The sequence below is a fragment of the Rhinoraja longicauda genome, chromosome 20 (assembly GCF_053455715.1).
Source record: "Rhinoraja longicauda isolate Sanriku21f chromosome 20, sRhiLon1.1, whole genome shotgun sequence".
Lineage (NCBI taxonomy): Eukaryota > Metazoa > Chordata > Chondrichthyes > Rajiformes > Arhynchobatidae > Rhinoraja > Rhinoraja longicauda.
The window spans coordinates 11,177,255-11,191,437 of record NC_135972.1 but is presented as its reverse complement, the minus strand read 5'-3'; the positions used below and the strand labels follow the sequence as shown (position 1 = coordinate 11,191,437).

Here is a 14,183-nt window from a genome sequence, read left to right as displayed (position 1 = left end):
AGTTGTTGGCTGGGTCTCTTAGAGATAGCTTTTGGATAGGGAAGGACTGATTAGGGAAATGCGATTCTTTTCACCCACAAGGAGAATTGATGAGGGCAAGAGAGTGATCTTTAGCAAGGACTTTCACAAGGTCCTGCATGATAGGTTAGCCAGCAAGGTTAGATCGTATCAAATCCAAAGTGATTTACAATTGGCTTGGAGGAATGATTCAAATGGGCAGTTGTGGAGGATTGTTTCTCTGATTGGAAGCCTGTGACCAGTGGGGTGCAGTTGGGGCCAATGTTGGGTCTAATGTTGTTTGTTATCAACATTAACTGTTTCAATGACGATATGTTAACTTTGTTAGTAAATTTGGAGATGACACCAAAATTTGTGTCAGAAGACAGTGAACATGAATATCCAAGTTTTCAACTGGATCTAGATCAGATAGGAAGATGAGCCAAGGAAAGCCAAATAGGATTTAAGTCTTGACAAATGTTAGGAGTTCCACTTTAGTATGTCAAACCAAGACAGGATATAGAATCACTGCAGCTTCCATATAGAATGAGACTTAACTGCATTTTCAGCCCCCTTTAGCTAAGGATGCCCAATTATTGCATAAGCATGTATTTTTGATAGACTCAGATAATTTTTCTGCCTTGTTATTTTTTTAATTTTTTTTACAACAATAAATAAGCTTCCTCCAAGTCAGGATCCGGAGTACTGTGTCTAAACATTGACAGAGTTTAAAAACTTTCATCGCTGATGAATGTTTTCAAATGATTGCAGTATCAAAATGAAAGTAAAGAACTTTAGTACTATTTATTTGTTAAAGTTAATTGAGAACTTGAAGGGAATAAAACCTGCTGCCTTTCCTAATCTGTAGGAAGGAACTGCAGGTGCTGGTTTAAACTGAAGAAAGACACAAAAAGCTGGAGTAACTCACGGGGACAGGCAGCATCTCTGGAGAGAAGGAATGGGTGTTGTTTCAGGTCGAGACCTTTGAGTCTGAAGATCTCTCCAGAGATACTGTCTGTCCCACTGAGTTACTCCAGCTTTTTGTGTAGGAAAATAACTGCAGATGCTGGTACAAATCGAAGGTATCACAAAATGCTGGAGTAACTCAGCAGGTCAGGCAGCATCTAGGAGAGAGGGAATGGGTGACGTTTCAGGTCGAGACCCTTCTTCAGACTGAAGAAGGGTCTCGACCCGAAACGTCACCCATTCCCTCTCTCCTAGATGCTGCCTGACCTGCTGAGTTAGTCCAGCATTTTGTGATACCAGCTTTTAGTGCCTTTCCTAATCTGATGTCATGATTTAGGGTTTTGAAATAGGTTATTTCAGAGATAGTGGTTACAAAATGGTGATGTTCTAAAGCTTTTTAAGATTCTGGAACAGCTTTGCTGGATTGTACATTAGCAAGTATGGTTCAGTTCTTCAAAAAAAGGAAGGATAGCAAATTACAGCCCAGTTAGCCTGCTTTCAGCTGTCAGAAGAATAGAACAATCCATTAAAATTAGTAGAAATGGGCTACCTAAAAATCATGTTGTGATTCAGGCAAGGTCAGCATTGTTTCAGGGGAGGATATTGAGTTTTACAAACCCTAATACATTTTGAAGATCTGGCTGACAATATAGATAAAATAAATACGTTCCATTTGACAGTTTTAAAGGACACTAGACCAAGTGGACCCATTGGGGCCAAACCTCTCCTGCATTGGTGCAGCACCCTCCCCTCCCCCATTCTCCCTCCTCCCCTCCCCTCCCCCATTCTCCCTCCCCCTCCTCCCCTCCCTCCTCCTCCCTCCTCCTCCCCCCTCCTCCCCCTCCCTCCTCCTCCCCCCTTCCTCCCCTTCTCCTCCCCTCCCCTTCCCTCTACCCTCCCCCCACTCCATCCCCCTCAACCCCCTTATCCTCCCTCCTCCCCCCACCCTCCCTAGAGATAGATTTAATGTGAATAACTTTAAATATATAACATCAGTTTCAATTAAACATCTTCCATTAGCATCAAAGGGACGACGGCGAGTAAGGTGTGCCTAAAATTGTCGCAATATCGTGTACCGTTTTGGCTGTAGTTCAGAAACAAACAAACAAACGAGAGTTTTAGTGTATAGATTGCCTCATGAAGAGGTATTATCTCTTGATAAGGGTAGACCATGTGGAACCGAGGTGAGGAAAATAGGTTTCCATTCAAAGGATTTAAATGTGTGAAATTCCCTAAATGTGCTTGCTCAGCCACTGAATATATTAAAGATGGGAGTGACTTTGGGGAATCAAAGGACTGGATAGGAAAACGATTGTCAAGGATCAGAAGCGATGATATTGAGCAGGCTTGAGGAACCTCCTACCCAATTCTTTTTAATTATGTTATCATTGGTCCAACAACCAAAAAGCCTGAGACAATGTCAGGGGTTAATAAAAAGCCACTGAAACATGACAGGGGCAGGAGGAGGCGAACCTTCTATTATAAGCCACTTGTAAATGTTTTCTGATTATTTATAGTCTATATTGATATGAAATTCAATACCTACTTGGATGGTTAATGTCAAACTGCACTGCACTGCATAGCAAAGTGTGACAACATAACATGCGACCAGTTATTGGTATTGATTTATGAACTTCAAGCAGGTACAGTTTAATGAAGAAGTGAGTTTCAACTGCCCACCTGTTACTGGGAATAATATTTGTTGCTCAATTAATATGGCCGTATGGGTTAGAAAAAGCTTAAATTGCCTCGTGCTGAGTGTAGCCTTGTTTGAAGTGCCTTGGCTCCTTGTTTCCTACATTGCAACAGCAACTGGACATTTAGGAATGTTTCATTGGATGTAAATTGGGTTGAGGTCATAAACTAACACTACTAAAGCAAGTTAAATATTTTTTGGGTGCCGATCCAAGTTATTGTCAATATATACTGAAATGTTTTTTATCCACTTCCATTGTATCAAGTATGAAATGGTCTTAAATCTGCATTCCAAATAGAAACCTTTCTGTGAATTTATTTATTTTACTTGCTAAATTTAAAATAGTAAAATAATCCAATTGTAAATTTCTTGCAGTAATAGCTAACGCTCACAAACTGCACGTATATTTGTTTTATATCTATATTAAAAGTGGATATATTGTACTCTGATGTCATTTCAAAAAGTATTGTAACTCTAAACAGCTTGTCTGGTTATGTCCCTTATAAACTAAGAATTATTTAATTGTGCTACTAGAATTATGATGATTTAACATATAGTGCATTGATAAAATTTGTTCTGTATATTGTACAGTTCTCGAGAAGCAAATTTTAATCTTTCATATCCGTTATTCTTATTGTTGCAAATTTTTTCCATGCCCTGCTCTTTCTTTGTTCATCGATTTAATACCATTAGAGGTTAAGTATGGGTGATGCACAACATTATAAACAATACAGTCTTCTCACTTGTTACTTCTCACTTGACATCATGGCTGACTCATATTATATTTTCGAATGGAAGTCTTTGAACTAGAATATGCAAGACGGGCTGAAGTGAATTTTGCTTGCAAGTGACTTAAATGCAGCTTTAATAGATTTTTCAGAATCATCGTGATACATCCCGATACAATAAGGGAGGAGTTTTAATCCATCACATTTGTGCCAACATTTTGTTGGAACTCCTAGTTTAGTTTAGAGGTACAGTGCGGAAACAGGCCCTTCGGCCCACCGGGTCTGTGCCGACCAGCGATCCCGCACATTAACACTATCCTACACCCACAAGGGACAATTTTTACATTTACACCAAGCCAATTAACCTACAAACCTATACGTCTTGGGATTGTAGGAGGAAACCTACGATCTCGGAGAAAACCCACACAGGTCACGGGGACAACGTACAAACTCCATACATTCAGCACCCGTAGTCGGGATCGAACCCAGGCCTCCAGCATTGCATTCGCTGTTAGGCAGCAACTCTACCGCTGCGCCACCGTGACCGCCCTTTCCGTATAATTTTATGAACGCTTTCATGCTTGTATACATTGAATGTTTTATGTTGAGATATGTTAGTGGTAAGTATTTTCACTGCTGTCTATTTAAAAATATCTGCATATTTAAGCTCTATATTCTTGAAAAATTGACAAACTCAAATCGAGTTAAAATTGGGAGATTTTTAACCTTTAAAATAATTTGTGATTTTATTTACTGCTGTACGATTGCAAAGGATGAATTTGTTTTATGGTAAGTTACCTGGCATTTCATGATATACAAAATCCTTTTGTGTTATCCGTTGTAATAATAGGATTTATCTTGTTAAAATCTTTAAATAGCAGAAGTATTGATTGCCATTTTATCCTGAATTATTTGTTCCATTCTGAAAGCTTGACAATAATTTGCATTTTAAAGAAAATAGCTCCCATAATCATTTCGAGTGAGCTGCAAACATTGTACAAATTGTGTGTTAGTAGCACATGGCTCTCATGGTTGTCAACCATGTGCTTTAATTGATTCTCGTAATAGTTACTTGTCTTCAAAGTTCTGTGTCAGGCTTTCTTTCATATAAAAACTCTGGGAAGGGCTGCAATTTAATGATGTATTAAAGCACCAACAAGAGAAAAGCCATCAGCCAGCCCTCCTACCATTTTATCACAATGCACAGAGTGATCATTGAACTCAAGAGTATCCAACTTATTTAATTGTATTTACAAGTGTAGACATGACCCGAGTAAAACTTTGCTGGGTGAAATGACATAATTCTAGATGAGTAGGAAAATAACTGCAGATGCTGGTACAAATCGAAGGTATCACAAAATGCTGGACTAACTCAGCGGGTCAGGCAGCATCTCAGATGAGAAGGAATGGGTGACGTTTCAGGTCGAGACCCTTCTTCAGGTTGATGTCAGGGGAGGAGGCGGGACAAAGAAAGGATGTAGTTGAAGACAGTGGGAGAACTGGGGAGGGGAAAGAGAGGGACAGAGGACCTATCTAAAGTTAGAGAAGTCAATGTTCTTACCGCTGGGCTGCAAGCTGCCCAAGTGAAATATGAGGTGCTGTTCTTCCAATTTGCGGTGGGCCTCACTATGACAATGGAGGAGGCCCATGACAGAAAGGTCAGAGTGGGAGGGGGAGTTGAAGTGCTAAGCCATCGGGAGATCAGGTTGGTTACGGCAGACTGAGCGAAGGTGTTGAGCGAAACGATCGCCGAGCCTGCATTTGGTCTCGCCGATGTGGAGAAGTTGACATCTGGAACAGCGGATACAATAGATGAGGTTGGAGGAGGTGCAGGTGAACCTCTGCCTCACCTGGAAAGACTGTTTGGGTCCTTGGATGGAGTCGAGGGGGGAAGTAAAGGGACAGGTGTTGCATCTCCTGCGGTTGCAGGGGAAAGTACCTGGGGAGGGGGTGGTTTGGGTGGGAAGGGATGAGTGTACCAGGGAGTTACGGAGGGAACGGTCTCTGCGGAAAGCAGAAAGGGGGGGAGATGGGAAGATGTGGCCAGTAGTGGGATCCCGTTGGAGGCGACAGAAATGTTGGAGGATTTATAATTTGTTGTATACTCTGGCTGATGGGGTGGAAGGTGAGGACCAGGGGGACTCTATCCTTGTTACGAACTGGGAGCGGGGGAGCAAGAGCGGAGCTGCGGGATATAGAGGAGGCCCTAGTGAGAGCCTCATCTATAATGGAAGATTTATAATTTGTTGTATACTTCAATAATTATTACTATGATTATTGTATAATTCTAGATGAGAAATCTCAATCTCTTTTCATCAATCTCTGCTGTAATCGCCTGCTATTAAAGTAGTTAGAGATAAAGCATGGAAACAGACCCTTTGTCCCACTGAGTCCATGACGACCATCGATCTTCCAGTCACTAGTTCTACATTATCCCACTTTCGCACCCTATACAATAGAGGGGCAGTTTACAGAAACCAATTAATCTACAAACCTGTACATCTTGTAATGTGAGAGGAAACCAGAGCACCCGGGAAAAAACCCACGCAGTCGCGGGGAAAATGTACAGATTCCGCACAGATAACACGAGTAATTCGGATTGATCCCGGGTCTCTGGTGCTGTGAAGCAGCAGCTGTACCTCTGCCCCACTACGTCTGAAGAAGGGTCTCGACCCGAAACGTCGCCCATTCCTTCTCTCCCGAGATGCTGCCTGACCTGCTGAGTTACTCCAGCATTTTGTGAATAAACCCCTATATTGCATTCACTTCATAAATGTGCATTTAAAATGTTAGGTCACCAAGGCTGCATTTTCACTTGGATTTAGTGTCCATGAAGAAGACGCTAAGCTGTGGTCGTGTATGAATCGATGCGTGATGTGCTGGTGGCCCAGTTTCAATGTTGGGGTGGGGCACAGCTTGTCGGCTCCCTGCATGTCAAACCACTTGCTACGATTCCTCGACTGCTGGAGCTTTCCCTTCTTGTATTCGCTTTATATCTTCAGCTATTTACAAAATATTATGTATGACTAATACTTTTTGAGATTTTAGATTTTAATTTATGCCTCCTATGCTTCATTGTGTCAAATTAATGTCATTAATTTAACCATCTTCCATCTCCAATTGAACAGTGTCCAGGACATTGTGTTTGAATGCATTCCTTCAGTATGTTCTCCTTTTTGTTTGGAGTAATGTTCCTCTTGTTTCAATTGTTTTCTTTGCTCCAGAGAGAGAGATCGCTGCCATTGCTAATGTGCATCATTGCTTGGAACGAGTGTTCTGTCTAAAATGTGAAGTGACACTGCATGAATCATCTGGATTTGTCCATACACGATCACTAAATTGCTATGCCAGCAATTGCTAAATCTGGGATGGGCAATCACTGAACGAAGGAGGGGAAAGGAGCAGGGGTGACGAAGGGTGTGGGAGATGGTGGATGAAATGTGTGTACACTAGGGTGGAGGTCCCAGCAGCCCAACAGGACAGAGGTTCACATGTACCTCCTCTAACCACATCTATGGCAATTGATGCTCCTGATTAGTTTAGAGATACAGTGCGGAAACAGGCCCTTTGGCCCACCGGGTCCACACCGACCAGCAATCCCCGCACACTGACACTATTTACACTTATACCAAGCCAATTTACCTACATACCTGTACGTCTTTCAGGTGTGGGAGGAAACCAAAGATCTCGGACGGAGAAAACCTACGAGGTCACGGGAAGAATGTACAAACTCCGTACAGACAGCCTCCATAATCGGGATGAAACGGGGGTCTCTGGCGCTGTAAGGCAGCAACTCTACCTCTGCGCCACAATGCCGTCCTTCAATGTGGCCTCCTTTAGATCGATGAGACCAAGCATAGACCAGGCCACTGTCTCACTGAACACTTATCTCTGTCTATCAAGGCCTGCTAGGCTCCCAGTTGCTAACAAATTTTACTTCCCTTCCCATTCCCATACTGACCTGTCTGGCACGGTATTTTTACCCTCCCTGATACTGTTGACTTTTATTTGAACTAGGTAATATTGTGTATACATGAAACAAGACAAAGTAAATTATGAAATATTCCTAAAGCTCGCAATTTGATTCATTATATAAAAAATTTTGGGAAGGAATTGTTGCCTGACAACTTAACGCCCATCATGTGGCTCATCATGAAAGAAGGATGATGCATTTATTTTTTCTTCTGTTCCTGATTTCTTCCATTCTCCCCTGAGCAATGAATTATTCTTCAACCAAGGGAAGCCCCTTGTGGTTGAGTTAAAATAAACTGTTCAACAGATCTGTTTAAACTGTGTTTGTGCTTATTGTGATAAAGCAAATGTTGAAGCAAGCTTCAATCTGTGGTTACCATTTACTTACTTTTTCATATTTAGATGACCTGTATCAGATGTGCTCAAAATCTTTATCATTTCACAATTTTCAGCACAGCTGTCTCCACTCAATCCTCACATAGCTTCACATCAGTCTGAAGAAGGATCTCGACCCGAAACATCACCCATTCCTTCTCTCCTGGATGCTGCCTGACCTGCTGAGTTATTCCAGCATTTTGTAATACCTTCGATTTGTACCAGCATCTGCAGTTATTTTCCTACTCACATAGCTTCTTGTGATTGCCTTTTGCTTTCCAAGGCATATGGAAGTGACGGATCAAAATGTAGGGGGCCACAGTTAGATATCACCCTTGGTAGCGTAACTGATAGTGAAAAAGAAAGTGTTTGTCTGCAGGAAGATATCAATGGACAGGTGAGGTTATCACAACAATGTGAAGGGAAATCATCCAGTAGAAGTGTGAGATCATGCATTTGAGGAGGAATAGATAAATTATAAGATACTTTAAAAGTTGGTATACGTCCACATATCCCTAAAGGTAGCGGATAAAATGGTCTAGAAGGTAGAGCATAAGGCCTTAATTAGACAAAACTTAATTCTCCATCATGTCTAATTAAGCATTTGTCTTAATTGAACATGGAGAATACAAGAGCAGGGACTGTAGAAAACATTAAGTCAATGTAATGTGCAGGTCTTTGATCATCACACTGCACACTGCAAGGATGTAATGGCACCAGTCAGGGTACAGGTGAGATTTTATAAGTACTTTGCAAGAGCTGAACAATTATAATATGGCCAGCAATTTTTGTTAACTTAGGAACAAAGGAGACAAGTTTACTTGTGTAAAGTTATGAAGATCTATTTCCCCTGGAAAAGAGTTCAGTTCTCAGGAGCATGGACGTAAGCTAATTGGTAGAAAGATTGGAAGGAAGTTGAACACAAAATGATTTCAAGTGGTGATTTCAAGTAAGTGACGTATCTAAATGTACGAGCCAGAGTTGGATACCCACATGTGGTTGACAATGAAGAAGAAAGTTCTTTGGTGCAGGAAAGATCAATGGACAGGCTACAGAATTCACTTCATTGAATGGGTGGTGGAAGCAAAAACCCATATGGCTTTTAAAAAGTACTTTAAAGTAATTTAAAAAGTCGTAGTCAGTAGACTATGGTGAGGAAAGTAGGATTCATCTAAAGTCGGGTATGAGCTGGTTTGGAAGGTGAGCTGAATAACCTGTGTAGTTCATGATCGTATTGTGTCAGCATAATCGTCTGTTCCTTCATTATGTTTAGCCTCCATTTATATCCGTCTCTGCCACGCTCCTCAATAATTCCTTGCATGGGAGCTCTGCTTTCTAATCCCTCTGAGAGAGTGGTGTAGTTTCTCTCTCCCTCCTGATGAATTGCTCTGCCGTAATCAGGAATTGAGCTCTTAAACCAACAAGCATGTATTCAACCAATTCCTTTTATTAGTATTTTTATTACCAAAACCTTGCATTTACTTAAGATGAGAATTGTGTTCCATAAAACAAAAGCAACTAGCAGTGGATGCTGGACGTCTGAAATAAGATTTTGGAAATACTCATAAGATCAGATGTCTTCCGAGAACAGAAACAGAAATGTTTCGGGTTCATATCCTTCGATCAGACCTGACCAGTTATGTTTTTCCAACATTTTCTGTCATGTATTCTGTCAAGCATTCAAGAGAGAGCGAGATAGAGCTCTTAAGGATAGCGGGGTCAGAGGGTATGGGGAGATGGCAGGGATGGGGTACTGATTGAGAATGATCAGCCATGATCACATTGAATGGTGGTGCTGGCCTCCTCCTGCACCTATTTTCTATTGTCTATAATGTAATAGTTGTGTTGGACTCCAATGTAGCAAGCCACGGATGAACTGACAAATTATTTTTTTCCTGAACGTTTAAAACCGCGCATTTATTTATTTATTTTAATTCTATTTCAGGACTTCATTGTGACAGTGATTTTTGCCTTCTTGTGGTTGGTCAGCTCCTCGGCTTGGGCTAAAGGCCTCACTGATCTCAAACGTGCTACAAATCCAGATATCATCAAGGACAAAATTCCCTTCTGCATTAATCAAGCGGAGTGTTCTTCTGCAGGCGTGACTGGCATGGGAAGTTTGAACGTGTCTGTGGTACGTGGCACATAACATTATTTAATTCTCTCACTTTCCATCATTATTCTGCTTTTTGTTTCCCCCCATGTTACTTTGTTGGATGCCCGCTCATTCAACACCCTTGTGAAACGTCCAACATTAGAAGTCATATCTATAAGGTGAAAGGGGGAAAGTTTCATGGAGATGTACAGGGCAAGTTTTTTTTTTTTTACACACATAGTAGGGGTCTGGAACGCATTGCCAGGGTGGTGGTGGAGGCAGACACAATAATGGTGTTTAAGAGGCTTTTAGATTGGCAAATGGAAGTGCAAGGAATAGAGGGATATAGATCATGTACAGACAGATGGGATCAGTTTAGCTGGGCATGTTTGGCACAGATAATGTGGGCTGCAGGGTGTGTTCTTGAGCTGCACTGTTCTATGTTCTATAAGGTTATTGCACCCTGAGAGAAGTTGTTGAAAATCACCAAATATTTTTTGAATGATGTTCCTTTACACGTTATACTCGAGTCACAAGGTGATGTTGTTTGAGTTATGTATTAAAAAAGTTCCCAGGCATTACATTCCTTCATGGAAACGTTAAAGACACCGTTTTCAAATCCTTTTAGATCTAACAGATGTTGAGTACCTGCTGGACTATGTGACATTCTGTTCTTACTGTTGCCTTCATTGGGTGCCATCAACTCATGCATGTTATCGTTTGGAGACCAAATGAAGTGTGGTTTCCACCACAATGCTTGCTTCCTTTTCTGGAAACATTGTGGAACCAACAGATTTAGTACAATGGTGTAGGAGGAATGGGACATTAAGAGGTCCATGTGAAGCTGAGGAGCTGGAGTGTGTGGGGTGGAGGTGAAAGGACATAGATCAGTTACAGATATGGGCAAAGCAATGGCAGGTGGGGTTTAATCTGAGCGAGTGTGAGGTGTTGCACTTTGGCAGATCGAATGTAAGTGGAAAGTATGCTGTTAATGGCAAATTCCTTTACAGCATTGATGTACAGGGGGATCTCGGGATTCGACTCCACAGCTCTCTGAAAATAGCAACACAGGTAGATAGAGTGGTAAAGGCGGTGTATGGTGCGCTTGCCTTCATCAGTCGGGGTTTTGTATACATGAGTCACAAAGTCATGTTGCAGCATTATAAAACTTTGGTTAGGCCGCGTTTGGAGTATTGTGTGTGGATCTCGTTGCCTTTCTGCAGGAAGGGTGTGCAGGCTATGGAGAGGGTTCAGAAGAGGTTTACCACAATGCTGCCCAGATTAGAGAGAATTGGAGGAAATTAGTTTAATTTGGCATCATGTTTGACACAGACATTGTGTGCCAAAGGGCCTGTTCTTGTGCTGTAAAGTTCTAAGTAAAACGATATTGAATGTAGTAATACTAGGATTAAGGGTATCGCTAAGCAACTGCAGAAAACTCCAGAGGGGTAGGGCGAGCAGCCAGAAATGATGATTCATGTTAATATCAATAACCTAGGTGGAAAAGTGTATGAGGCCCTGCTGGCAGTATTTGAAACTAGACCCAGTGGACCCGTTGGGCCCAAACCTCTCCTGCATCGGTGCAGCACCCTCTCTTCCCCTCGCCCCTTCCCCTCCCCCCCATTCCATCTTACTCAAACCCCCTTATCCTCCCCACTTCCTCCTCCCCTCCCTCCTCCCCTTCCCTCCCTCCACCCCCTTCTTCCCTCACCCCTCCCTCCCTAGGAGATAGATTTAAACTTTAAAATGTTAATGACTTTAAAAATATAACACCGATTTCAATGAAACTTCTTCCATTAGCACCAAAGGGACGACGGTGAGTAAGGTGGGCCTAAAATTGTCGAGCTATCGTGTACCGTTTTGGCTGTAGTTCAGGAACGAACAAACAAACAAACGAGAGTTTTAGTATAGAGATGTAAGGGAAGAGATTAAAATGCAGGGCTTCGAAGGTGGAAATTTTAGGATTATTCCCAGCAGCAAGTAGGTAAATGGAAGGACAGTGCAAGTACATGTACAGTTGAAGTGATGGTTTAGGCGGGAGGATTTTGCGTTCCTGCTTCACCAGTTCTGGTGAATGCAGACCTGTATAGACTAGGCAGTTTGCACCACATTGGGGCTGGGGCTTTAGACCTGAGAGATTTGCTTGTCCCGTGGGATGAAATTTAAACTGATTTTACAAAGGAATGGACACTGAAGGTAGCGTGAAAAGACAAATGGTGGATTAAATTCAAAAACAAAATTTAGACTGGTCCAGACTATGAAAGCGAAAGAAATTGGACTTGTGGTTCTAGAAAATGAGCCACATCAAGTGAAGAGAATCAGCAGACCATCATACGGTTTAGAATTGCTTTGGAAAAAGATAAAGGTCACTGAAAGGGGAAGAATATTCAGTTGAGAGAGGGCCAATTTCAGTGGCAGGAGAATAAGTAACTTGGAGTTGAAGCTTGGCAGGCAGAGCTGTGATTGAACAATAGGAGGCTGTTTGGGTGGAGATATTTCAGCTCCAATCTTGGTGCATCGCCATGAGGAATAAGGATAGAGAAAATAAAGCCATAGTTCACTGAATGGCCAACAAAATCCCAAGTGAGTGGAGAATAGTGAAAGGTTTATCTTTCCACTGAAGGGATGGGGACAGAAGATCTCCACGATTGAGAGCTTGGACCGTGCTTTTCTAATTCGTATCAATGACGAGCGTGTGCAGGGCACAACTTCCAAATTTACAGCTAACACAAGATGGCATAATGGACTGTGAGGAGGATAGTTATACACTTCAAGGAGATTCAAAGTAAAAGAAATACATGTTGGAAACACTCATCGGATCAGGTAGCATCTATGGAATGAGAACCGATGGTTAAATCTAGGTCAAAGAACTTTTATTAGAACTGATAAAGTTAGAAAACAAGTTAGTTTTAGTTTGGAGAGAGTGTAAGGCAGGGAAGTGGGGACAAGAACTTACAATACGATACGATAGAACTTTATTTATCCTAGGAGGGGAATTGGTCCCAACAGTCATAAAACACAACAAAATCCATGAAACATGAAATTAAAGTCATGTGGAAAGTCTGGGGTTGGGAGTATGCAAAGATTAGGGGGGGGGGGGTTGGGGAGGGGAGTCAGTCTACCTCGTGACAGAAGGGGGAGGAGTTGTGCAGTTTGATAACCCCCCACAGTGACACAGGATCTCCTGTGGTGTTCTGTGCTGCATCTTGGTGGAACCAGTCTGTTGCTGAAGGTGCTCCTCAGGTTGACCAGCGTGTCATGGAGGGGGTGAGCTGTATTGTCCAAGATGCTCCGAAGTTTGAGGAGCATCCTCTCCTCCAAGACCGCCTCCAATGAATCTAACTCAACTCCCAGGACGGAGCCAGCCTTCCTGATGAGTTTATTCGTTTCCCCAAAATTAACTGGGCTTCCGTTTGTGTCAGGAGGTGAAGATGGGACGATATTTGTCAGGATCATCCAGGAGGGTTTCTTTACGCAGTGTGTTGATGGAGCAACCAGGGAAGGGGCCGTACTAGACCTTGTATTGGTAGATGAACTTGGGGAGATCGGAGTTTCAGTGAGAAAGCATTTTTGGTTCCAGCGATCATAACTCTTAAGTTTTCAGATATTTATGGATAAAGACAAGATTGGTACTTGGGGGAGAGTGCTAAATTGGGAAAAGGCTAATTACAGCACGCTGGGGCACGAACGGATTGGGAGCGGCTGTATTGGGTGAGTTAGCATCTGACAGAGTCATTTCAGCGCCAGCTGACGGAATTCAGGACCAACATGGTCCTGTCAGGTAGAAAGACAAGGATGGTAAGGTTCGGGAACCTTGGATGCCGAGATATGTTGCAAATTCAGCCAAATGGGGAAGGGAAGCACAAATATGATTTAGGAAACTGCAACCATCCAGGCCTTTGAAAAATATAAAGGAAGCGGGAAAGAACTTAAGCAGGAAGCAGAAAAATACACGTGTGCTGATTACAGCTGGCATTACTTGGCATCACCAAAATGCACTGGTTGGCACAAACCGAGGAAGAGCTATTGCCAATCAATGCTATTGCGAATTCACTTTTAATATTGGACCTGAAAAGGACTCTTCAGTTTCTCCTTGATGACTGAACCCTTTATTTCCACTAACCTGGGAGCAGGGAGTTGACAACAGGTGTCGTTTTGCCTCCCACCTTGGCACCATCACTTCTCTCTGCAGGCTTGGGGTCAGGGGGGTCAGTAGTACTTGGGATCAGTAGTTCATGGTCTGGTTCAGCAGTTTATAGCCAGTGCTTCCTGTTGTAAGGAAGAAACTAGCCTTATTTGATGGCAAGTTGGAAAGAAAAATTGTTTGTATCAAGCCATTATGGAAGAGAGAAAC

General features: G+C 42.3%; 1 protein-coding gene across 1 annotated transcript in view; it reads left to right on the top strand.

Annotated features, from left to right (window-relative positions):
- LOC144603558 (synaptophysin-like protein 1) overlaps nt 1–14,183 on the top strand; it is a 29,979-nt gene that overhangs the window by 13,851 nt on the left and 1,945 nt on the right. The window contains exon 4 of the mRNA XM_078416935.1: nt 9,680–9,868. Coding sequence (XP_078273061.1) covers nt 9,680–9,868 — 189 coding nt within the window. The remainder of the gene's footprint in view (nt 1–9,679; nt 9,869–14,183) is intronic.